We start from the raw sequence: 25,584 nt of genomic DNA on the forward strand, positions 1-25,584 counted from the left end.
GGGCCGAGCGGCGCGGCGGTGCGGGGCGAGCGCGGAGGGGAGCGGGGAGGAGCGGGGCGGCTGCCTGACGCGCCCCCCCTGGCCCAGCCATGGATTTCCACAACATCCTGGTGATGGCCTCGGAGCAGCAGGGGCTGAGCTCGGTGCCGGTGAGCCCGGGAGCGGCGGGGGGAGGGCTCCTGGGGAGGCGCGTGGCCGCCGTTACAGCCGTTGGGTCGGCGGCGCCCCCGGGGGAGGGGGGGTGTCCCGGCGGGGCCGGGCCGTGCCGTGCCGGGGCCCCGCGCTCCCCTCACGGGGCGCCGAGGGTCTCGCCGGGGCCCCGGCACCCGGCCGAGGGAGCCGGTTCGCGGGCCCGGCTGGCGCTGGCGTAGCCCGCCCGGGCGGCCCGAGGCCGGGCTCCTTGCCTTGCCGGGTCGGGCGCTGCAGCCGCGCCGGTGTGCGGCGGGGCGAAGCGGGGCTGCCGCTGTCAACAGGTCCCGGGGCTGGGTAGGGGCGGCCGGCGCTGGTGGCTGCCGGTCGCCGAAAATACCCCGGCCTGGGGAGCACGGGCGGTGGCGGCGGGAGGGCAGCGGCTGCGGTCATGAGCGGAGCAGCCCTTTTGTTTGCTCTGAAAACAGAGGCCCGCCACGTCTCAAGTGCGGGTCGGAGACAAAGAATGACCAAGTTTGGGATGAATGCGCTGCCTTGTCCGGTACCTGCGTGTCCGCTGCTGGGGAACAGCCCGCAACGCCTCTGTGCGGTGACGGGTCTTTCGGTTTGTATTGTTCTGAAGTCTGTAATTCAGCAGCTTGCATTTCAACTCGAGCGATCAGTTTTGTGTTGATTCGGTGTGAAACAACCCGCTTGCTTGGCCGAATGGAGCCTGGCAGTAGGAAGGGCCCGTGGCCCTTTGGGACATTAATATACTGGGTTTCATTCCTTTGGCAGGACCCAAATTATAAGTCATATGTGCTTATTTGGATTAAAAATATTTTCTCTTTGGGAGCCGCCAGCTAGGGAAACACTTTTCATGTCTGTTCTTTAACCGAGTGCCAGACTTCTGTGTTTCCATGGTTAGCTCGCTTAAACCAGTGTAAGTGAGAGGGGTAGTTGTTTCTAGCATAAACGAGAGGAAAAACAGAAGCAGCATACTCTTTGGTTCAGACACTGCTGAAATGGAGACACTCGAGAATTGAGAGGCTCTCGGTCTCTCTGTGTCACTAGTGAAACTTTGGTAATATTCGCTAATATTGTGACCAGTTGATAATGTGGACTGGCCGTAATGTAGGTATGTGTAATTTGTCAGAACCCATCGTGTTTTAAAAATATTATAAAATGTACGCTTTAATATTTACCCTGATTTAGTTTGGCTCTACATAGAAATATGGTTTATAATGTAAATATGGAAATATTAAATATATGAATACTTTAAGACATTTAAATGCCTGCTTTATGACTTGAAACAAGGTGTTTCACTAAATTATCATTGGGTTGTTGTAGTTCTTTCTCCAGACATTTAAAACTTCTTTTTACCTTTTTTATTTTCTCCTGCAGCTTTAATGTACTGTGCCACTATTTTTTGTCACAAATAGTTATAAACCATGATGATGAACTGATAAAATATCTGCCATGTTCTCTGCTGCAGATGTGATGGTGGAGGGAGGCAATCCTACTCGTTGTGCGACGGATGAGAGTTTTGTTACTCCTTTTAGAAAAGGCAGGATTAGGATTTGCTTACCTGATTAACTCATGGAGCGAGAGTGCAATTCAAGCTGTCGCTGAAGCAGTTTGGTTCCCTGCTGTTCTAGCGTGGTAGTGGTGCGGCTTTTAACTGTGAAGTTTGCCTTAGTCTCTGTGCAAAAGTAGAGCTGCAGTTGGCACTGCTTGAGGTTATCTGCAGCTGTTAGGCTTCAGAAGAGGGCTTATGGAAGTTTTCTGATCAATGGACATCAAAGTAACTCCACTAGATTAAAGCTACTATGTAAAATATCTGCCTATAAGAATAATATAATTAATCTTAAATATTTTTATTAAAAATATCATTCAGACTAATTACAAGATTTACTGGTATGTAAAGTTAATGGGTTTCCAGAAATGTTAGTTCCTGCATTAATCAGCATATCCCCTGAATCGCCCTTTGAGAAGTTTAAAATAAACTTTACAGTGCACTAAAACAAATATTCCATGCCTATTGTAATGAAAAAATGAAGTAACATGTGCAACTGTAATATATATATATATACAGTAGAAACTGTAGAAAAAACTCTGTTTAAGAAATAAAAAGGTCTTTTATTGTAAAAGAGGGGCCTGCCTAAAACAGGTATTGCATCATGTCTCTGTAAAAATGGACCTGCTTGTTCATCTCCCTATGGTAATGCAGATTCAGAAGGAACACTGCTGAAATCAGCCTTCTGATGCCCTATTAGTTGCATCAGGTTTTGTTTCTAAGTAAAATAGTACATATATGAACTCCTGTATGAGCTATTAATGATGTGCTGCTAATAATCTTTATGGCAGTTGCTGAAAAGAGACCCAGTTTTCTCACATGATTCGAGCACATGGGATTCATTATTGTGTGTGTGTATATATCTTGTTACATGTGTTCAATTAGCAGTTCATTAGACTTCCAGTGTGATCTTGCTTTGACTAGACATGATACCGGTTATGAGATGTTATGTTGGTTTCAGTAAGATTAAATACTTTCTACGTCGCTCTTCTCTTTTTGGTTAAATTGGTCTGTTAATGCTGCAAGTTTTACGTGACATAGTGGATGTGGTGAAGCACTTTGAGATGTTTGTGTGGAAGATAGTGTGAAAATGTATTGCAGTTTTTTTAAAAAAACACTGAACATAGTTGGAAACAAGTCATTCTTTTATTTCACCTTGTTTCTGTTGTCACTAATAGTTTATTAGAAATTCTCTGATATAGCTCCCTACTCCTTTTGACTGAGGATGAATCTTTCCTGTACAGAACTTACAAAAAAATCTGATACGGAATAGCATTTACCACAAAGAGGTGACCTGAAACTGAAACAGCTTGTCATCCACGTCAGCACTTGCTGAAATTTCGTTTTAAATTGGACTGATACATAGTGTGTATGCGTCGTTACAAAATAGCCTCCAGTACAGTTGACAAGTACCAGTAGCTACAAGAAGTTAAGCATTTGCAATGTAAAACAGTAATAGCGAAATCCCAGAGTTTGTTCAGAGGACCCGGTGTATTAGAGAGCGTGCCCATGAAATTGTGCTCGACAAACTGTCGAACGTTTGCCCACAGGCCAGAGAAGCCCTGCAAGAGAAGTGTGGAGAATGGCTGCGAGGTGCACATTGCTGTAGAACCAGACTCTTGTTCAATTGGTGTGCATGCATTTATTATGTGGTTAAAATTTGGCTCAAAACAGAGCCTAGAAATGCTTTGTATTATATCGATGTCCACATGAGAACTGCAAGGTGTGCAATGTAAAAAAAGTTGGCATGGGGTGAGGAGGGCTTTTACTTTGAACTTGACTGAACTTGATAGCAAACTTCCAGGCGCTTGCAAACACTGACTAAATTGTGCAAAACTTTTAGCTTTTCCTATTCCTGGTCTTTCTTCTTGCTTAAGCAGATGAAAAAGGGGACCACAATACCACTACATAAGGGAGAGCATAAAGTATGCTTTTTAGACTTTTTTTTTTTACTGTGTGAAGCAACATTTAGCAGAAGAAATTTCTGCCTTTTTTCAGCTAATGGTTCAGCTTGGGTGTGTTCTTAAGAAAATTATTTTTGCGTTTAGAAGTAAAATGTGTGACCTGGTTAAATTGGTTTGGGGAGATAAGAACAGCTGATAGTTAAAATACTCTTATCAGTAAAGCCTTTCTCTTTAGAACCTGAAGAGAATCAAATAAATTTAAGCATGCTTACTAACTACCATTTCCTTTGTCATAACTAGATATTGATAATAGTAGTTGAGAAGGCACTACATGCACTTATTCTAAGAAAGTCCAGCTGCCGAGCGAGCTGCTGGTAACCCCGGCGTGGTGCCTGCAGAGTGGACAGTGCTAAGCTGTCTCTCAGAGGCCTCGGAAGTACAAGCACGGGATGGCAGCAGAGGCCCCTGGGCAGTTAGCACAAACTACCCCTTACCGATTTGGAATGCTGCCTTTTGAGGAACTGTTAGTGTTGGGGCATTGCGAGAGGAGTGACACAAACATGCAGCTTAATTGGGTCAGCGAACCCGAAGAATATTGAGGGGGAAACAGGGACTTCCCATTGGAGAGGGCTACATGTCTTGGTGTTGGTGAATGGTAGGGAAGAATAGGAAGAGCTGTAAACATTGTACAGGGGTCACAACCTGCTAGTGGAAAACAAGTAATCAAAAAAAACCCACTGTGTGAGAACCTCTGCAAGTTGCCCACACGGGATAGCACAAATGGCATTGTCTTTACGTTGCCTGTGCAGGCCTGCAGCAAACATGTTCAGTTGCACAGGTGCTCTGAGAATCCAGTTTGGCAGAATTGATCACTCACGTCTTGCGTCGCTGCCAGTGTAAGTACTGATCATTGTTAAAGACAGTACTACTACTGTTGCTTGTGTCTGGGTCTAGTATTTGGTCTATAACTTTTGGGGCTTCATTTGGATGCCACAAAGCTTACAATAATTTTGTAATATCTGTTTTACAGTCCAAGGTTTCGCATTTGAGTGCTGACATCAAAACAGCTGCAACAGTGTGAGGATTGCGTGCCACTTTTTAAAGTCAGTGGTTTAAGAGCAAAACCTTGGTTGCAGGTTACACAGTTAAACTTGTGACCTGGAGCTTGCCTGCTGGCTGAGGCTGGCTACTAGACACTGGCACTCTGCGTTTCAGGGACGGGTGTCTTACTTATATGTATGTAAACTGTATCTGATATGTATTTCTCAAAGTCGGTATGCATGTCTGTGAACGTGCAGGCACATGCGGCCTGGTGGGGTTTTTTATTTGCCATATTAATACCAGTCTTTTTAAATTTTATCTTTTTGTTTTGAGGTATACTTTTCAGACAGAAATCTGCTTCCTTGTCAGTCATATAACTTCATATGCTGGACAACCCACTGAAACAGTTGATTCTGGCTGTAAGCGGAAAGCACTGTAATGGACTTTCCACCATACTCTTAGAGTACCATGGGTCAGATTTGGGGAGAGCCAGGTGTTGCGTAGGTGGCTACAGCGAGGTTTGCAGAGGTGAAGGTAAAAAATGAGAAACCTCAGGAGAAATACTACTCTGGGAGGAAGAGACTTGTTATTTCTTGAAGGTATATAGTTGGAGAGGCACTTCCACAGCCTTTGCTTTTTCCTTCATGTAAAGCAGTGCTCACTTCATGTATCTCGGCAGTATTCGGTTAGAGCTGTCACCAGGTTCTTCTACTCAGAGATAGAATCAGTGTTTACAACTTGAGTAGTGCAGTGTTCTGGGAACAGCTTGACCTGCCCTCCTAAAGGCTAAACGTTTCTGTTTGTCTGATTTAACTGACTTGGCAATAGCTATAAAGAGCCAGAATAGTGCAACTGCTGCTTGGATGATAGTGACATGCCCTGGCTTATTTTGTCTGGTTTACCTGGAATCTGATGCACATTTATTGGCACTCTAAGTAAAACAGTTTATCGGTGCTTGTGGATCATGTGCATGGTTCAGTGCTTTTAGAAGGTCTAAACTTAAGCTGATTATTTTACGCTATTTCTAAATGAAGGTGGAGAAAACTTTTCTCAGCAATAGTAGTGATTCACAGTACAGAAAACAGGTATTCATTTATGAATTGTTTAGCTGTGTTTTCCGTTGTTAGCCAATATCAAGAAATGCTGTTGATAGCGAGACTTTTAAATCCCAAATTTGGCACAATTTGCTGCGTTAATGGCAGTGAGAAAACAGCATGTCTGTCAAGCTGCTTTACAAACCTGCTCCTGGATAGGACTGTTGGTTGTAGTGCAGCGAAACAAAGCCTGAAAACTGCTTCCCCATCACTTTAATTCTTTATAAGGCTTCCTAACAGGATAGATCAATCTGCATTTGTCCCTGCTGTTAAGCAGTTTTGAAAGGTGCTCCTTAGGCCTACAACTCTTTCAGACCCTAGAATACTTTAGGTTGGAAAAACCGACCTTTCAGATCAGGTCCAACTGTATGCCCTGTTTTGTCTGTTTTTAAAAACTGTGTAGAAATTGAATAATTAAACCAAGTTTTGTCGAATTAGGTTACTAATGGCAAAATATGACCTGTTTAACTTCAGGAGTAACATAATTTATGTAGATGTTATACTAACAGGAGTATACTACAGAGTACTAATTTGCCTCAAACTTTTTCTGAAAGGGTTTTCACTGATTATGTGTGGATTTCTTTGCTTCTCTATCTGTTCTGGTTTAGATGGAGCGTGCCAGATTACTTTGGGCCACTGAGTCACGGGCTACATTTGAGCAAAAATTGAGAGGCAGTACTGCATCGTGGTTCCTGAACAAGTTAGGTCTTGGAATACTGTTGGTGTAAACAACACAAAATTTGGGGAAGGACCTCAGCTTCCCAGAAGAAAGGAGCCCAGCTCCAGCTATCGTCTTAGCCTTTAAATAGTCCTAGCTATGATGGTTGATTCTCTAATGATTTCAATTGTAAGTACAAAAAATTGCTCAGAGTTGGAGCTTCTCCAAGTGATAAAGATTTACAAAATCAGTTCTCAGACTGTGGTAAACTCTCTTGCACAGAGATGAATCTTGGTAAATGAGCTTGACTATAGTAGGTCTTTAATGTGATGAGGCAACATGTCAGGTTTTACTACTACAGTGTACGTGGATGGTGTATCTTTATAATTTTGCTTCAGTAATTTCAGCTGTTACTGTGGCTGCCATCCTTGGACCCAGTTTTGGCTGCATTTTAGAAATGAATCTGAACCTTGCGGCTTAGTGCGTGTGTACACACAGATAATGTGTGGGTTTGCATGTTAGGAGTTAAAGTAATCCAGATATCTATTTGTGTGCTGCTGTGCCAATGAATTAGAACAAAGGCTTCTGTTGGGTGCAACTGAAATCTGTAGGGAGTTATGCTACTAGCTTGCCTGATTATTGCTCCTAAAACATTTGGATGTAGGTATCTTTACCAGAGATTTTAATTAGTTAAGTTTCATAAGGCTACATGAGGATAGGAAGATATTTATGGTAATACTGACTTGTGTGGCTTTTTTATTAGTGATATTGGTTTTTATTTGGGACTATTTCACAGCTCTTTCATGTGGTGAGGATCCTAACTTTCCATGTGGAAGATCTTCGTTTAGGTTATAATCTATTGGCTTACTACTGAAATCCAAAAACAACCCCAAACCTCTCAAACCTCAGATAGAGTTGTTGTTTTTGTAAATGTATTTTCTTCTGTTTTCCATCTGCTTCTGGATTTAGCTGGCTTCTATTTTATTTATCTTTGCAAGTGTCTGTCCTTCCCATTGCCTTGTTTATCTTCTCTAGTCTGTTTGTGGGAAGAAGATAAAAAAGTCTGTATTTCCTTGCATTTTATCATTCTAATGTCCAGTCTGATAATTGGTACATTATGAAAGGTAATGTCTGAACAGGTGTAGCACACTAGTGCAAGTATTCATGATAGATGCCAGTAAGGAGGGCACCTGGACTCTTAACATACAGATTAAAATAACATTTATTGGAGATAACAGGAAAGGGGGAATAAAGGGGACAGCATAGATAACTTTACATCTGTTCAGCTGCTGGAGCTCTGAGTTGTTACAGCACTGTACAGGTATCTAGGCATGGCAAGCTGTGCAAATCCTGTCTGTGGCAAGGATCACCAGCACTGTAGTCTTCAGAGCTTTTATAGGATGTTCTTGGAAGTAAACATCGCTATTTATCATTTCCACTGCCAACCAAAATGACATTATATGAAAACATGCTGCTTCACTTCGAGATATAATGAGACATAGAATCATAGAATGGCTGGAAGGGGCCTTCAGAGGTCATCTAGCCCAACCCCCCTGCCGTGAGCAGGGACATCTTCAACTAGAGCAGGTTGCTCAGAGCCCCGTCCAACCTGACCTGGAATGTTTCCAGGGATGGAGCATCTCCCACCTCTCTGGGCAATCTGTTGCAGTGATTCACTACTTTCATTGTAAAAAAGTCTTTCTTATATAGTCTGAATCTACCTTTTGGTTTAAACCTATCACCCCTTGTCCTGTTGCTACAGGCTCTACTGAAAAGTCTGTCCCCATCTTTCTTACAAGCCCCTTCTAACTATCGAAAGGCTGAAGTAAGATCTCTCTGGAGCCTTCTTTACTCCAGGCAAATTACACCACATGCAGGTGGTCTAATTGCCAGGTGCCAAGTGGGGGCTGCATATTCTGTCACAGTTAGCCTGCTGAGTTCATCCAGGGGTCTCAAGCAATTAGTAGAGTGCAGGCCTGTGCCTATTGAGGTGAACTGGCATGCAGATCATTTGCTCCTTGATGTACAGTACTCTTTGTTTAAGATTACTGCAGGAGGAACTAAATATCACTGGTTTTAGATCAACCTACTAATACTGGTGAAGGTAGCACCAACTTTCGGAGTAGTTCCATTTTTTGCATTGATTTCCCTCCCTCCCCCCACCCCCGTATAAAATAACCTGAAACTGAAATGAGCATTCACAAAAAAGCTGAAAGCCCTAATGGACCTGTACACCTGCAACAGACTCTGACAGCTTGGGCCGTAGTCTGCTTTTGCTTCCTGCTTTGTCAAAGAGTAAGGCTGACCAGAAATATTTTTATTCTCTTGCTGATGCACCTGTTGCATTCCTTCTAAGTCTAGTGCATTTTACTCATTTCTCTTGGTCTCCTTGTTGTCCCAAAATTCGAGGTTTGTTTACCTGGTGTGCAGTATGCCAATATACACACAGAGCAGAGGTATTTTATTGTATATTTGCACAAATATGGGTGTCTGTCCCGAGACAGCACACCAAGCTTCCAAATCAACAGTTATTTATACACAAAGCATTAACATATTGATCTTCCTACTACATATGCATTGTTGTTCCATTAAATGATTGGTTAAAGTCTCCTTGTCCAGCATGTAAACTAGTACGCATGCTCAGTTTCTTCATCTTTTGAGTCTGGGGTATAATTGGGGTAGGTGGTTCCTGAGTCAGTGGTTGCGATCTCGCCCTGCCAGAATTACCTTCCCCCTAGTTACCTGTTTCTTTTGGCAATCTCAACAGTTTTTCATAGCTCATTAGTTATTCTTACGATTCATCACACTCTGGTTCTACTTTGGACAGGTACATCCTTCTACAGAAACAATAACACATTATTCAAAATCCTGTTTCTTAGTTTCTATGGTTAATTTTAAACTTAAGGGGTAACACTTTACAAAAATACCTACAACAGCAATAGTCTTGTTAATATCAGTTATCGTTCCACATTTTGATTCCCCTTTTTATTGCTTAGTATAACATCCCTACCTTTCTTCTGGTTTCCTGTTCATTCCTTTGGAAAGCTGAGTGCACTCTGGTCACAGATGAGTGGAATGCATTTCACTCAAAAGAGGGAAGCAGCAATACATTTTATTGAGATAAAATAATCATTTGACTGAGTTGAGTAAGTTCAATGGAATTTAACAAAGTTTTAACAGTGGTTTGACAAGGTTCAATAAATTTGGCAAGAGCCACCTTATTAATTACTGCATGGAAGAAACATAAAGGAAAATAGAATGATTCAAAGAGAGACCAGAGATGCAAAAAGTAAGGAATGCTCTCCTGTTGGATCACGAGGTTCAGAGTGGACCCCCTTGCTTTCTAAACTCCTTTTGGAGCCTAGGCATGACTGGATCCAATCTTAGTCTCAGACTTGGTCAATGGTTTGTCTAATGGAATTATCCATACAATGTTTATAATAACATTGAGTAGCTACATGGATTACTAATGTTTCATAATGTTAATTCAGCATGCTGTCTGTCACTTACCAGGGAACTGTTGCGGGTAAGGGATCTCTCTGCCTTGGGTAAGGAAGGATATCTTAGTCTCAGGTAAGGAATCTCCTAACCTTGAGAGGTGTCCCTCCTCAAGGGGAGAGTCACCTGGCATGCAGTCCAGCTGCAGTTCAGGGAGAGCTCAAACTGGGGCCATCCTCATGGTAATATTTATAGGGTGAAGGAGTTGTCTATACTATTGACTAGCAGCCAAGATAGATGTCTTCGTTTTAGCTGTGGTATCTTGTTCTGTATTTTGATTATCTTGCACTTTTGGGTTTCGAAACCACCTTTCAAAACACTTTTCATGACACCTTCACTCTCTTATATGTGAGCCAGGGGCATTCTAGCTTACAAGTTCACCCCAAGGACATGAGGCCTGTTGCTCCTTAGTCAGCCTGAACCAAAGTAGGGCTAGGAGTCAAATGTATCTGTCACAATTCAGCTTCATGGGAATTCATTGTTTATTCTGTACCATCTCTATGCTTAAAGTCAAGTACGTGACTGTTCCACAACTCCTCAGGTTTAAAAACTTAGACTTTTACATTTCTTAACTTTTCTGACATATTTCTTTGTTCTTTGCAGAAAAGGTACAGTTTGGCTGTTGGTCCTCCCAAAAAGGTTCCAAAAGTCAAAGGTGTAGAGTCTGCAGCAGTGCAAGCATTTCTCAGACGGCAAGAAGAAGAAAAAAGAAAAAAAGGTAACAGTCCAAAATATTTCGTAAGGGAGACTTTCATTGACTCCTTGAGAGACTGTCACCTTATTCAAAGCTCTTGCAAATACAGCTATACATCTGTTTGTGGAGTTTATGCACATAACTGATGCTGAGGGAAAGCTAGGACTAAGTAAGGACTAGGGATGTTTGCATGCTTTCCTAAGGAGTTAAATGCCAGTGTACCTGATTAATATTTACTGTTGGAGGTTGAAAAGTAGTTAAGGTGAAGAGATACTGCAAGAAACCATCTGGGCTTTTGGTAACTTAACTTTGGAAAGCTTCGTCCGGGGGAAAAAATAGTAAGAGTTCCTGTTGTTGTGTCTTCTGACTCTCCTCTACACCCTTTACACGTGTACTCAGCCTGTTTTCCAATTCTTATCCCCCGAATACTCTTTGATTTTCTCCTTTCCACATCTCCCCTTAAACATCTGATAGTAAATTCTGCAGTCTCAAAATTCTCTTGCTTAGTCTCAGAACTCCTTCCATTACTCAGAGATCCCGTAACTCCTGTACCTCCTCACACAGTAATTCTCCTTAGTTTGCATAGCATGCTGGATAGCTGCTTTGGTTGAATCACCTTAATGGGTTTTGCAGTAGCAGCATTTGGCTTAATTGTTCGCCTTTGTTTGTCGGACTAGCTGACTCAGGTGGGTTAGCTTGCCCTGTTGGCAGACCTCTGATCACTTTCTGGTCCATTTTGAATAACTGTTAGCCAGATATCCTTAAACTAGTATTCCCAAATAGTTTATGAGTTTGGAAGAAACGGAAATAAAGAGTAGTAATTTTGCATAATTTTCTCCTGGTTTTCTTTAACAGCACTGGAAGAAAGAAGAAAGAAAGAAGAACTGTTGGCTAGACGTATTGAACTGAAACATGACAGAAAGGCAAGAGCTATGGCCTCACGAACGAAGGATAATTTTCATGGCTATAATGGCATTCCTGTTGAAGAGAAGCCTAAAAAGAGGAGGACTTGTGAGAATGTTGCTCAAGCCCAAGAGGCTGAGTATGCAACAGAAGATGAAACTGAGCAACTTGAGTACAGTCAGACTGAATCTGAGCATGAGCAAGAAGAATATGAAGAGAAACCATCCAAAGCTGCAGTGAAGCCAAAGGCGCCTCCCAAAAGTGCACCAGCACCTCTGAACTTTGCAGAGCTCTTGAGGCTTGCTGAAAAAAAACAATATGAACCAGTGGAAATAAAAGCAGTGAAAAAAGTAGAAGAGAGACCCAGAACAGCAGAAGAATTGAGAGAGAGGGAGTATTTGGAACGCAAAAACAAAAGAGTAGAAATGCATAAGAAAAGTGAGAAGGAGATTAAGAATGCAGGGATATCCAGTTCTTCAAAAAAAGTGACTTCTCGGAAAGAATGTGTGAATGCAAAACTTAACAAAAGCTCAGTAGATAGACATTCCACACCAAAAGGCAGTCTATCATCTTCTATGAGTGGTACTGATAAGAAATCCAAAGCACCAGCATTGACTGAAAAACACTCACGGTCATCATCTTCCTCCAGATTTGATCAAGTGGAAAAAAACTCACAAAATAGCTCCTTAAAAAGCTCTACTGGTAGCAATCATAGTAAATTACCTGTCAATGGTATTGGGAAGTCTGGCTCAAGCTCTCATGTGCCACCCTCAAAACCAGTGGCCAATGGGGTTAAGAGGCTACCATCTGCTAAAGAATCCAGCCTGAAAAAGTTTGCCCATACAAAATCGGGAAATGCTGCAGCCCTTCAGCATGGAATCAACTCCAACGCAAAACGATCAGGCAGCAGCTTAGGAAAAGGAGGACCTGGACATCCAGGTGGTGGTTCAAGTGCAGGACCTGGGCGACCGAGCAGCAGTTCTGATGTAGGACCTGGAAGGCCAGGAAGTGGTTTAAGCCCAGGGCCTGGGCGACCGAGCAGCAGCTCAGCTGCAGGACCTGGAAGGCCAGGCAGCAGCTCAAGCCCAGGACCTGGGCGGCTGGGCGGTGGCTCAGGCATGGGACCGGGAAGGCCGGCTGGCAGTTCAAGCACAGGACCTGGGCGACCAGGCAACAGCTTGGGCACTGGACCAGGACGGCCAGGCAGCAGCACAAATGCAGGACCTGGGCGACCAGGCAGCAGCTTGGGAACAGGACCAGGAAGGCCAGGAGTCAGCCCAAGCACTGGACCTGGGCGACCAGGCAGCAGCTTGGGAACAGGACCAGGAAGACCAGGAGTCAGGCCGAGCTCCGGGCCTGGGCGAGGAGGCAGCAGCTTGGGAACAGGCCTGGGAAGGCCAGGGATCAGTCCAAGCACAGGAGCCAAGCGACCAGGCAGCAACTTGGGAACAGGACCAGGAAGGCCAGGCATCGGCCCAGGTGCAGGACCTGGGCGACCAGGCAGCGGCTTGGGTGCAACTGTAAAACCGAAGTGTACTGTTGTATCGGAAACTATTTCTTCTAAAAACCTAGTCACAAGACCTAGCAATGGACAGATAAATGGAATGAGATCCTTTCAAGAGCATAGACCTGTCTTTCATCCACAAGGTATAAAATTCTAAAGCAAATAATTTTTTTTGGTTAGTTATTTGTTTTGTATTTTTTGTATATGTCTGAGTTGAGGTCTCTGAGGGTCTTTCACAATTATAGATGCAATTAGGAAGACTTGGACAAAATACCATATTTGCTTTTAAAAGAGTGCATTGAACAGTAGAATGCTTTTTTCTGCCTTGCAGCTTTTTATTTATTTTTACCTATGCTCATATTCCTTGAAATACAGGCCTAGGGTGTGCAGTATTACATGAATGAAAATTAAGCAGCCTGTGATGGATGTTGGTATATGGATGCTGTTAGAAGGAAAAGAATTGAAGGAGTCACTTCCTGCATTGCTTAATTGTGCTTAGTCTTTCAAATTTTGTAGTGTCTTAAATAACAGATGTTTAAAGTGGTACATGAAAATTAAAACCCCACAGAAAACCTGTGACTGATAAAAGTGTTTTAGCAAATTCACCTTATCAGTAAGCAAGCAGTTCTAAAAATTTACTTCTGGACAGAAACAAGTGGCATGGACTCCAGCAAATAAGTGCCTAGAAAACCCTGAACAAGACTATAGACTTTGGTCTGGTAGCTTCCTCAGGATGCAGTTGGTGATACTGATACCTAATCTGCTACAGCACCACTTAGAGGAAGTATTTCCTTTTACTGAGTTTCTGAGAATTGTTAGCTGACTTCAGGCAGAAGTTTTCCACCTTGAAGCCCAGAGCTGTAAAATGGCTGTGCCCAAGGTTTAGCAAGGAGTACTACTGTTAAATCAATGTTATGTAAATGTTATTAATTAATGCTTTTTTTCACTCGCCTGTGATTTAGGTCTTGGAAGACCACCTGTTGGTTACAAGAGACAAATAGAAGATGATGATGATGATGAATATGACTCTGAAATGGATGACTTCATTGAAGATGAAGGGGAACCCCAAGAAGAAATATCAAAGCATATTCGGGAAATATTTGGCTATGACCGGAAAAGGTAAGAAAAAATGTCAATTTTAAGATATTGCAGAACAAGCATCAGAACAACAGAAATTAAGATAGTTTAACAAATAAAAGTGTGTTAGAAATGGGGGAAGTGCTGGTATCCAAAAATGGTTTTGCATTGCAGAAATTTAAGCATTAGAGCTGCTTCTATGCAGAAGGGACCCTGAATTTTCACCCTGCCTGCCGTGCTCTTCTGGGGAGCAATAAAATTTGATGCAATACAACATAGTTGGAAAGCAACACAGCTTCTTCAGTGTCTCACCTGTGTAATTCATAGCAACTCTTTCCTATTGTTAGATGGTAAAATGCTTTCTATAAGTCTGCAGTATTTTGGAATCCATCAAATGCAGCGGCCTGAATAAGAACTGCTAAATGCAATAGTGTTAGCTCTTCTGTAAGAGGATCTAACTTGGTATGACTATGAACTGCTGGAAGATGGAGGCTCTTATTTGGTTTATTTAAATACTTCCCTCTTGTCTGACAATAAGGTATAAGAAAGCAAGCATTTTAAAGGCCTGTAACTTTTTATTGTTGTAAAAGAATCTGTGTATGTCAAGGTAATTGTTCTTTGTAAGAAAGGACATGAATTTATAACTCGGCTGTACATACCATGTTTTTTTAGTGTGCTGAAAGTTAATATTTAAATTCCAGATACAAAGATGAAAGTGATTATGCCTTACGTTACATGGAGAGCAGCTGGAGAGAACAACAGAAAGAAGAAGCTAGGAGGTATGCATGGATTTAAACTCGGATAGAAAGTGGGAAGCTTGTTTATTGCCCAAGTCATGGGGCTAAATTAGTGGATATTTGCTGCTTTTTATAGCAGAGGTAAATAAGCTTACCAGTTCTTAAAGAAAGCTTAGGTAAAAATGAAACTCAGCCAGCCACTGGTGGGTATGGTAAATAAATCATGTATGTTCATTCTCATACATCACAAACTTTGCTTGTTAAAAAAAACCCCAAACAAAGAAACCCCAAACCAAAACCAACTTATGCCCAAAAATATTTTTAAAAATAATTTACATTTCAGTTGAAATGTTAAACGCTTTGACTTGTCCCAAACATTACAATATTCTGCTAGTTTGAGGACTGGAAGGAGATCTATTTGTTTTTGTCTATATACATGTGTTTGTGTATATTTCTATGTATGCATAAAGTACTCTGACAAACTTTTGTAATCAGTGATTTCACATATGAAGATTATATTTTCATATTAGTTTTGACCATTGGTTTTGGCCTCTAGACCTGCACAATTCTTATGTCACTATTATAAAACCTGGTGTTCATAAACTGATTTTGTTTTTTAATGGCTGGTGGAACAAGCTTTGAGAAAGTTCTAAGAGGTTTTTATAGATAATGGAAAATATTGAAATATACTGAGGTACCAACTTTTTTTGTTCTGCTGAAATTTTTAGACTGTTATTCAGAAGGTGCCTTGAGCACTGGAAACTTGCATCTTTTTGAAGTTATAGTCAGTGTCCTTATTCCTCCTTACTCCTTGGGAACAGCTGCAGCTCATGCAAAGCTATAGTCTGTTCAATGGAGTTAGAGGAAACAACGAGAATTTTACAGGGATATTGCTATTGACCGAATGCTCTGTTGAAGACCTAGGGTGAGGTTTTGCAGAGTTGGATACCTGGCTAACTCTTAACTACACATGCTACCATAAAGGAAGGAGGGATAAACTTGAGTAAAACTGAGTTTAACTATTTCCAGTGCTCTGCCACTTCTCACTGGGAGTTTGGTTAAAAGCACTGTGATCCTTGAAATGAGGAACTTTTTCTAACTAAGCAAGCCCACTGAAATTACAGTTGTTAAGTTCTAAGTTGAAATGAACAATGATGCTTCAAGCCACAGTTTTATCACATGGATCCTTGATGTGTTTGTTTCTGTTCTTAATTTGGATGACTGTAGTTTCCTGAATTCAAGATGACTTTGCTATGCTTGTTTAGGAATAAAATCCCTTTCAGAGCCTGTACTGGAGCAGTTTAGCCCAGAACAGTTCAATCCTCAGTGTCATCTGGTTTAACCTTTTACATGGAGGTGCATGCTACACTGCCTTATGTTGCTTCATAATGAACTATGGATGTACAAATGCACTTGGTAGGGCTCCAAATAAGGTGGCGGCTGATCACAAAATGGTAACTTTGCCACACCCATTTCTAGTATCAAACCAGCAAGACTATCCCACCCTTATTTATTGAAGAGGAGGTCAGTGATTTCGGATACTGTTTGAAGTATCCCTTTCAACATGCTGCCTTCTGGGAAGCTGAAGAAATTATGGGGGGAATGTAGCGAAGACATGCTATATCAGCAGAGTCTCTTCCATGGGCCTGTTCAGCAGTCATAGATGGACTGAGGGTGGAGCAACGTTGTGCTTGTAGCTACCTGAATGGTACCTCAAGCCAGGAACTTGCAACAACGTCTTTTGCTTCTCTGCTGTTTGACATTTTCATTCCTCCAATGTAAAAAGTTTAGGTGGCTCTCAGAACTTGAGGAGTCAGTCCTGCTATGACTTGTATGTAAGAGTTACATAGGCAGGAATTGATGGATGTGTTTCAGCAGCTTTTTAGAGAAAACCTTTCATATTAAAATCAGTTTTTTCCACAATCTTGATTTTTTTAACAAAAGTTTTAAATATTTTTCTTCCCTCAAAAGATTTGATTCTAACCTAATGATAAAATCTTTATTTCTTAAAGCTGTATTCTTGCTGTAATTAAATTTTATGATTGTTGAGGTGATCTAAAACTTTTGCTCAAATCAACTGTATAATTTTAGGATTGCTTTTCTTGGGGGAGGGGTAGAAGTCAAATGTCATGTTTCTTGAGTAGCAGCTTGTAAAGGATTTCATCTTATTTGGCAGCTTGAGACTCGGTGTTCAGGAGGACTTAGAAGAACTGAGGCGTGAGGAAGAAGAATTAAAACGCAAGAGACAGTCTAAGAAGCTGAGGACACGTTAACTGATTTATGATGTTGACTCTTCATGTTTCTGCTACCCTCTGCCTCCATACATCTCTTATTCTACTTCAGTTTCCATTTGCTTGTTAGAGGGCAAAAGAATATTTAAAGGGATTAAAGTACTGAAAAGCAACACTTTAGTTTGACCTAAATAAGATATTTATTTTTAATACTTGCCAGGGTTGGTTTTTTATGAAGAAGTTAATGCACTAATGCGTATTATTAAGTGGAATAAAATTAATAGATGTTTCCATTGATTAAACCAGTTCAGGATGCCAGCAGAAATACTGACTAGCTATGCACTGACTTGGAACTGTGTGGGCCCATATACCAGTCAACCAATTTTCCATTCACTTAAAAGAAACCGTTCTTGTTCCCCAATATTTCTTGAGACTTAGAGAAGTTGCTTTCTGTCCTACTCTGTTTCCCAACTTGAGCCTCAAAGTGTTGAAATGTCATCTTCTGTACAGAAGCAGCTTGGGTGTTATTTCAGCTTTTGCCACAGATGTTCAAAGCAATAAAGTGCTGCATATTTTCTGATTTGAGGACCCATAAAAATAATTTGAACCTCTTTATTTGTAAACAGCAAAGTGTGTGTCATTTGTAACTTGTGCAGCTATAGATATGGCCAAAAGATTATGGTGGCTTTTGCTGTGTCTGGAATTCCAATGCCAATCTAATTCAATATGATAACTACATGCCCTGAAAGCGGGGATTTCTAGTGTTTGTATGTAACTTGTGGGCTCAAGCGTGTGCTTGGGAATTCTTTTCCTGCCCTGTAAATCTTCACATTTGTTTAACACCTTCTGCTGCTTTTACAGATTGTGTACAGTGCACATGTTTTTTCTTGCATTAAACATCCGATGTGTTAAATGATTTAAAATGTGAAGCAGTCATTTATCTCGTTAGGTTTACTATTTAGAAAGCACATCAGAGTTAAGTTTTGTTAGAATGTATTTGCAGCTCTTCAATGTTAACAACTTCATGTTAACTAGTGAATACTTCTGATTAGTTTCATCAAACCAAAAATCTAAACTGCTATGTATAGCAGGAGAGTTAGTTCAGTTACTTACCTTAATGCCCATATTTGCACATTATTTCTTACTATGCACTTAAAGACTGTTTCTTTCAGTAACTGAATTTGTTTACGATCAGCACAGGGTTCATGTAAGTCTACAAGAGTTGTACTGAGAGTCTGAAGCTCAAATCTGGTGTTGCATCTACTTTGATTTCCCCAAGTTGCCCTTCAAAGCTCACCAGTATCAGTACTCAGCTTTGCCTCGAGCTGCAGGACTCCATTGATATTACCTCTGGCTTCAGCTGCTGAGGCTGTTAGGTTGTAATGCTGAAAGTACTGGGAAAGGTATAAAAATGGTTGTGGGTGTTTGTTGGGGGGAGGGGGGAAGGGGAAGTAAAGGAATGAAAAGGAAAAATTACCTTGTAGAAAAATGACAAAGGAACCTTTCCTGTTGGGCTCTTCTTAACAGTGCTGCTTCTAGGAAGCAATTCAGATAGCAGCCTGTGAGGAACAATCTTGGAAGCTGCTGAACTTTAAACATCTGACTCTTAATGTAAGAAAAAACGGATTTGCCTTTTAAGATGTTTTCTGTCGATGGTGTAGCATTTCACTGCCTCAGTAAAACACTGACATGAGTAAGCTATAGGGATAGATTCTATAACCTAATTCAGTATTAGCTGATGGGGAGCTCAGATGAAGATGCCATTGTTGCTCCTCTGTATTTTTAATTTTCTATATTAACTTTCTATATTAACTAACAAAACCTGTTTCTCAGTGTATGCACTTGAGACCGTGCAAGATAGTGTAACCTCACTGCTTGTCGAGAAGTGTGTTGTATTCACTCTGCTTTGTTGGGACCATCTAAAATTTTCTGTTGTAGTTCCTAGAATTATCCATTCAAGACAGTGAACACTGGGACCATGATCAAGTTACTAGGTTTTTTTACTTTTAAATTCTTTTTAGCTGGAGAAAGGCTCTAGGTCTGTCAATGCAGACAGCTCTATCAGCTGTGAGCAACTTCCTGCCTGGCTGGGGGGAAAAAAAGTCTCTTATGAAGCAAAATAAATATACTAATTCAAAATTGGTTCAGTTGAGAATTAAATCTGCATTTCAGATAAACATAGCTTATAGGTTAAATAAAACCTGATTATTTCACCACTTCCTGATTATTTAACCTTGCAAGATCAGTTAAATTTCTTAATCTGTAAAGCACTTTGTCATTTGTCTTTTAGATGGCAACTGGAATGTACTCTGCTAGCCTCCCTAAAATACTGTGCAACTTTCTTCACACAGTGATCTTTGCTTAAATTTTGTCTATTTCATATGAAAAATTATTCAAGGACGCATTTGTAATTTTACAGTCAAGAAGTACTTTCTCATAATTGGCACGGGATGCTAATGTTTTCAGATTTTGTACAAATGGTTGGGTTCTAATGTGTTTGCATTTGCTGCATATTTGTAAATTGGCTAGGAAGGAACTAAATTTGTGGTTTTTAATTCCTGACCTTGCAGCCGAAAACCTGTTTACTGTTTGTCAGATTAACAGTAGTAATCTAACAAGAATACTTCAGTACCTGTCCAAAGTGGATCTGAATTTGAGGTGAAGAAAAAAATGGAAGAATGCTTATATTGGTTTATGAGGATCTAATGTTAAGCTAATGATTTAATTGTAGTTAATGAAATTCTGGTTTGGTTTTTAGATTTTTTTAATTCACTGTTTGACAATGTGCCTTTATTACTAAATTGTGTCAAAAAAATAATGAATGTAGGAGTATAAAAAGGTTGGTTGGTTTCTGCTATCTCAGATTCTGTACCCTTCAACTTGGTAGTGTGAAATTACATTTTTCATAAAACCCTTCCAGGTCTGGCTTTGATTGCACAGTTACAGTAGCTACTTCTTTACTGCTAATGCTAAATCCAATGAAGGGCACTTTCTATTGATGACTAATTTTGCAAATGTCTTGTATTTACACTTGAGCTGTATTTCACTTTACAGTGATGTCTTTTGGAGGCCAGGGTTTTGCATATCACAGGAAGCCTTAGTGTGCAACTCTGTGCTGTGCTTTAAAATAAAAATCTTTCAAGAAGTATATGAGATCTCTATGGAAATCTGGATTTATTTTTGTGTAAAGCCCAAAATATTGTCCAGGAAAACTAATTTTCTATGTTTTTTGCATTTTGTAACATAATCTAGTAGCTACTGCATATTTCTAGATATAGTACCGCTATTTCTGGAGACCAAAACATGTCAGAAAGATAAAAAATATATGGAGAGACTGGTGTTTAAATTGTGATGAATGTACTTCTATTTATTTTGGTGAGTGGGTGTGATGCAATATTAAAGTGTTAGTGTGTAAATAAGGGTGCTTCTAGTTTTAGCCAATGTTTGGGTTTTTTTCTTTGGGGATATCATTTGTGCACAATGTCTTTTTACACGATGTGACAAATCAGGTTAAAAACTCGTACATAGCTTCCCTGTTTTCTGGTGCTGTCAAGAAAGTGTATACTTTTGCACACACCAAATGCATATAAGTTTTGCAGAGTATGTATACAATAAATTACAGGCATTAAACACTTTACTGCTATTTCTCATTGGTTTACTTTATGGAAGATTTTTCAAAATTCTTTTCTGATGATTTCCTCTGAGCTGTCACATGAAACAGTATTAGGCTGAATATTCTCCGAGAACTGTTTTCTTGTTGTCATGCAACAGCAAGAATGTATGAAAAAATAATGGAGTCACTTAAGCATTCAGAGAAGATCTGAAAATCATCGGCATTTCCTGCAGTTTAGGCATGTGACATAATACATATTCAGAGGTACACGGATTTTTAGAATGATAGTGTACACAAATGTGCCAGCTGCCTTTAATCTCTTCCATTTGGAGTGTTTCTTCCTGGAGTTTCGTAAGCAGCATCTTTCTCTCTGATCCTTATTCCCAGGGAAAGCATCTGAACCTCCTCGACTGCTGTCTCCTGTGGAACAGCTTACTGCTTCGGCAGGTGGAGGTAAATCCCAGTGACTGATATAGACAAATGAATCCCCATCAAAGTGAGCCCATCTGCCTTTCCTTCAAAACAGCAATGCTTGCACACTCTTGTGCTTAAAAAAATTAGCATTTAAGCAGTGTCCTACCAGAACCTTGCTTGGAATTGCCTTGTATGGACTTGACATTTTTTAATGGATCTTAATAGCTGTCATTATCAGTCATAATTTCAAAGCAAGTATTCTGTTCAGGTGATGGCTGATTCTACATTGAGTTATTATCTTAATCCAGCCAGTAAAATTGATTGGAATAATTTCTCTTGAAGAAATAAAATTATTTTACTTGGATTTGGAAAAAATTTACAGGTTTTCCTTGTCTGAGAGCAGTTTTTACTTGCAATTTATTTGAAATAACATTTTCGTTCTTCAAGACAGAACTGCAGTTTAGTCATCCCATAGATAGCCTTTTCTTACCACTTGAAATGCATATGGAAATACTTATTTTTCCATGAGCCTAGGGATCCAAAAAGCCTTTGACATACGATGCTTAACATACTTTGTGGAATGAAACTACAGAAGAGGTTCCTGAAGTAATGGAATATGTCACCAGTTTAGTCCTAACTTTCCTGTCCACAACTGGTGAATGATTTTGTTTCCTGAAACCCTCTGGTGCTTAATTTGCTTTTTCTCTGTTCAATTCTTCGTGCAAGTCTTGTTGTTTGTTTGTTTGTTTTTTTTTTTTTTGCCTATATCCTTCTCCCTGCACTGGCAAATTCATAATTTTTTTTGTACGCTGGTTGCAGCTTCTGACTGGTTTCTCAGCATTCCACAGCTGAGGAAAGGCAAGTTATCTGATGCCATCTCCTCTACAACATATGTGTGTTGATAGCAATTGGCAATTTGAAGAGAATGAAGAGCTTTGGTGGGTTTTTTCTTCTTGAAGGAATAGGCTTGATTCTGACTTGAAAAATGCTTCGAGAGCATAGTGTTCGAGGTTATATAGTGCACTCAAGGTAATGATGAGAGCATATTTGCGCACACACTGGGTGTAAAAGGATGTTTTTGAGTGCCTTATGTGTACTTTTCAATGTATTTAACCTTGTGGACTTAATGAGAGGTAGCAAGCTTCCTTGAATGATACAACTAAGGATAGATGATGTTTGTTATAGGTCTGTCCTCAACTCCCTGTCACTGTAATTCTCCTCCTGCCAGCTTCTTCCAGCTCTTGCGTTGCATGAATACTTTGTGGTCCCTCAACACATCCAGTATGACACAAGATTTGTCCAGACAAAGAAGTGGTGTAGATGTTGGAGCACTACACCTGCTGCTCTGCAATTGGTAAAGGACTCTGCACATCATTACTTCTGCGCAGGAGGGGCACTAACGAGTCAGCCCACTTTATCTCATTCTTGATTTCTACAGAACATGCAGGAAGCCTGCTTTTGAGACCTCTACAGTGGTGTCAAATGTGACCACAGATGATGCACAGGCAAGCAGTGTGGTCACGTAAGGTGAATCTTCAGAGTTCACGAAGTGATGTGCTGTTGCTAACAGCCCTCTTCCCCCAGCCCAAATGAGTGAACCATCAAGCCCTTTATTAACCTGGCTTCTGTTTGCTAGCTGCGTTTACAAAGGGAACGCGGTGATGGCAGTGTATAGCATGCGGTGTGGCCCGGGGCTATGGGGAGCCCTGTTTATGAGCAGTGAGAGATGCTGAAACTTGCAGGAAAAATTAACTATTTTGTGAAAGATTATTTGCTGCCATATGCAGTTGGCAATGAGGTCTGATGTACCTTGAAACTGCTGGTTTCAGTCCAGCCTTGGTGGGACGGTGCTTTTAAACTGACCAGTAAAGCGGTCACAGTGTAGTTCACACACAGGTGACTGACCTGTTGTTCAGAATGAAGGTGAGCACTGAGACAAATAATGCTCTTGCTTGGGCTGTTTCCAGAGCTGAAGCCAGTTCGGGTTCTGTGGGGAAACTTGCTCTTACCACCTGTGTTGCAGTAGATCTTCATTTATTACCCAAACTTCGGTATCTGGGACAATCACTCGAGCATATTTCAGAAGTGCAAATTTTGCCCATAGCATTTAATATTTGTAAGTTCAGCTGGTAATTTTCATTCCATTACTCTTAACTTAATTTGGGCAACTCATAGTATTGCATGATTTTCTCCACTGGAGATTTTCTCCACTGGAGAAAATTCTTTGAAATGCTTCCTGAATTGTAGTCTCACGTTATTGAGAACATTTTTCCTTGGCTTTGCTCTAAGCTGGCGTACCTAGAGATACAAGATGCCCATGGGTAAGCAGAAGAATGAGACTAGTATTTAGAGTATAGAAGTTTAAGATAGTAAATACGCCATTTTCCTGTTGTGTGGAGCTGAATAAAATTCAAAAGCCACATGCTGTAGAACTAGCTGCATGTTCCATAAGACTGTCATTTTATTTTGCCCTCTGCCTTAGCATCTGAGGAACTACAGCCTGTTTTCTGTGGAATTAACTGTCTTAACTTTTCTACCAAGTCTCAGGAAAAAAGATATCGGTAAGAGGACCCGTACTGCTGGAAAAATGCTTTTGAATACATACGGTGCACCTTTGTGGAGAAAGGAGCTGTAATAAAATAAGAGTTGGATGTATTGCTCAGTAAATGCCAGTTTGGAGAATTTTCCGTAGCTTGTTTGGTAAGAATATATGCAAAATGCTGTGGCCTCATTCGGAAGAGCACAGTGTTACCAGTCACACTGGCTTTACCAGATTACTTGTGTTGAAGGTTGATACACATTTGAAAGCTTTTCTACAGCAGAGACAGTGTTTGATAATATATGACTTGTCCTGAAAACTGTTTCATATTTTTACATCTAGAAATAATATAAACTTAGAATTGACACCAAATGAAAGAGATGTTAGTCAAAACTCTAGCTAATAGACAATCAAATAGAGTAAAAGAACCAGCCTTTTTGTAGTAGATTAAAATTTCATAAGTCCAGTAAAGGACATCTCATTGCTGTCTGGCATCCACCCATGGATGGTGTAAGGCAAGGTGTGTCCATCTTCAGGACTGCGTTTAACAGAACACCCTCGTTGCTCATGGACTTATCGGTATCTCCATCCAGCCACGTTCAACCTCGGCACTACCCCGAGTGCTTCTGGCCTGCCTCATACTACTTTGGCTGATTCAAGCAAGCGTGTAAACATACACAGATGAAGTAAATAACTAACAGAAAATATCTTCAGAAATGACAGTTGTCCTTATGGCTTCCTTCTTGCTTAATGCTTGGGAGGTGCTGGGCTAGGGAAGTCGAGACCTAGCTTTGGAAACTGAAATACAGAAGGCAGCTTTAGTAATGAAAGGTAGAGATCAAGTGATGGGGGGAGAGGAACTACTTGAGGACCGGTCCAGGGTGGTATGTGAGGTAGCAAGGCTGTGTTCTGTGTGGGCAGAACTTCAGCCTGATAGTGAGATATTTCATTGCCTAGAGATTAGTTGGCATTAGGATCTGTTAATATAATACAGAGTTATTCATTGCAAATGATGTTTGGAGCAGATTTTGAATTGGAGGGTACATGCACAGCTCTGAATTTAAAGGAGAGTTGGAACAGTGAGTACTCGGAAATTTGGATCTGTAGTTTGGGTGCAGGCTTACGCAAGGGTGACCTCGAAGCCTCACACAGAAACAGTATTACCATTCTTATTCTTGAGCCGATACAGTAGTGTGCAACTACCAAGGGCAACTATTATTTTGGTTATGTATGCACATATAGATTTGTAAAAGTGTTTCCAAACACCTAACCTACTGATAACTGTAACTATCAGATTTTCCTAGTTGTTTTTACTGTGAAATATGGAGAAATTAAAAATCTAAATGTTTGAGATCAAATATTTAAAAGCAGTGCTCTGTTCTCAAACATCAGTTTGTGCTAGGACCTTTGTGAAGCCTCTTAAAAGGGTTTAGATGAATGTTCATGCAGATCGTTCTGTAACAGCTCATCATAGGGTTCGCTGTGTTTCCACCTTCCAAAAATGCATGCAGCCGCAGGGTCTGTGGGAGGCCGGGGTGAAGGCAGCTGCCATTCTGAGTGTCCCAGACCAGAGCTCTGAGGGTCCCAGTAAAGCTTTAATTTCCTGTTCCTCCTACCACAAAACCCAGCTTGACCAGAATACTTCTCCTGTTTACAGAGGGTCTCTACCATAGTGCCCACTGCCCCAGAGAACATAGCGTGCAAGGTTGTACTTGGTGACAGCCCCAAGACAAACTTCTTCCCCCCACTCTTCAGGACAGGGGCTTCTCGGGGCCGGTGGGGTTAGGGACACAGCACTGGGATGCTGCCGGCCTCGCATGCATGGTGCAGGGTAGGGATGGTGGCTTGGAGGTGGCGAGGTCGCTGCTGCCGCGTTGCATGTGTCCTGCCCTGCAAACACTCTCCGGTGGGTCAGCAGCTTCTGCACAACTATGGGCCTCGAGGAAGGGCAGGACCAAAGAGAGACCACCAG

At 41.1% G+C, this 25,584-nt stretch overlaps 1 protein-coding gene across 1 annotated transcript; it reads left to right on the top strand.

The window, feature by feature from the left end:
* Positions 1-19,962, top strand: SPTY2D1 (SPT2 chromatin protein domain containing 1). The gene is made up of 6 exons (XM_075426441.1): positions 1-149; positions 10,504-10,618; positions 11,450-13,144; positions 13,964-14,120; positions 14,780-14,857; positions 16,992-19,962. The coding sequence occupies exons 1-6, from the start codon at positions 90-92 to the stop codon at positions 17,086-17,088; spliced, it is 2,202 nt and encodes a 733-aa protein (XP_075282556.1). The 5' UTR covers positions 1-89; the 3' UTR covers positions 17,089-19,962.
* Positions 19,963-25,584: the final 5,622 nt, after the last annotated feature.

The sequence above is a fragment of the Opisthocomus hoazin genome, chromosome 7, assembly GCF_030867145.1.
Source record: "Opisthocomus hoazin isolate bOpiHoa1 chromosome 7, bOpiHoa1.hap1, whole genome shotgun sequence".
NCBI lineage: Eukaryota > Metazoa > Chordata > Aves > Opisthocomiformes > Opisthocomidae > Opisthocomus > Opisthocomus hoazin.

What these genes read in the sequence shown, in the direction of transcription:
- SPTY2D1 (XM_075426441.1), top strand. Translation starts at nt 90, where the DNA reads ATGGATTTCCACAACATCCTGGTGATGGCCTCGGAGCAGCAGGGGCTG. An exon ending in ACCTGTCTTTCATCCACAAG is followed by an intron (nt 13,145 to 13,963) that starts GTATAAAATTCT and finishes CCTGTGATTTAG; the next exon opens with GTCTTGGAAGACCACCTGTT. An exon ending in TTTGGCTATGACCGGAAAAG is followed by an intron (nt 14,121 to 14,779) that starts GTAAGAAAAAAT and finishes TTTAAATTCCAG; the next exon opens with ATACAAAGATGAAAGTGATT.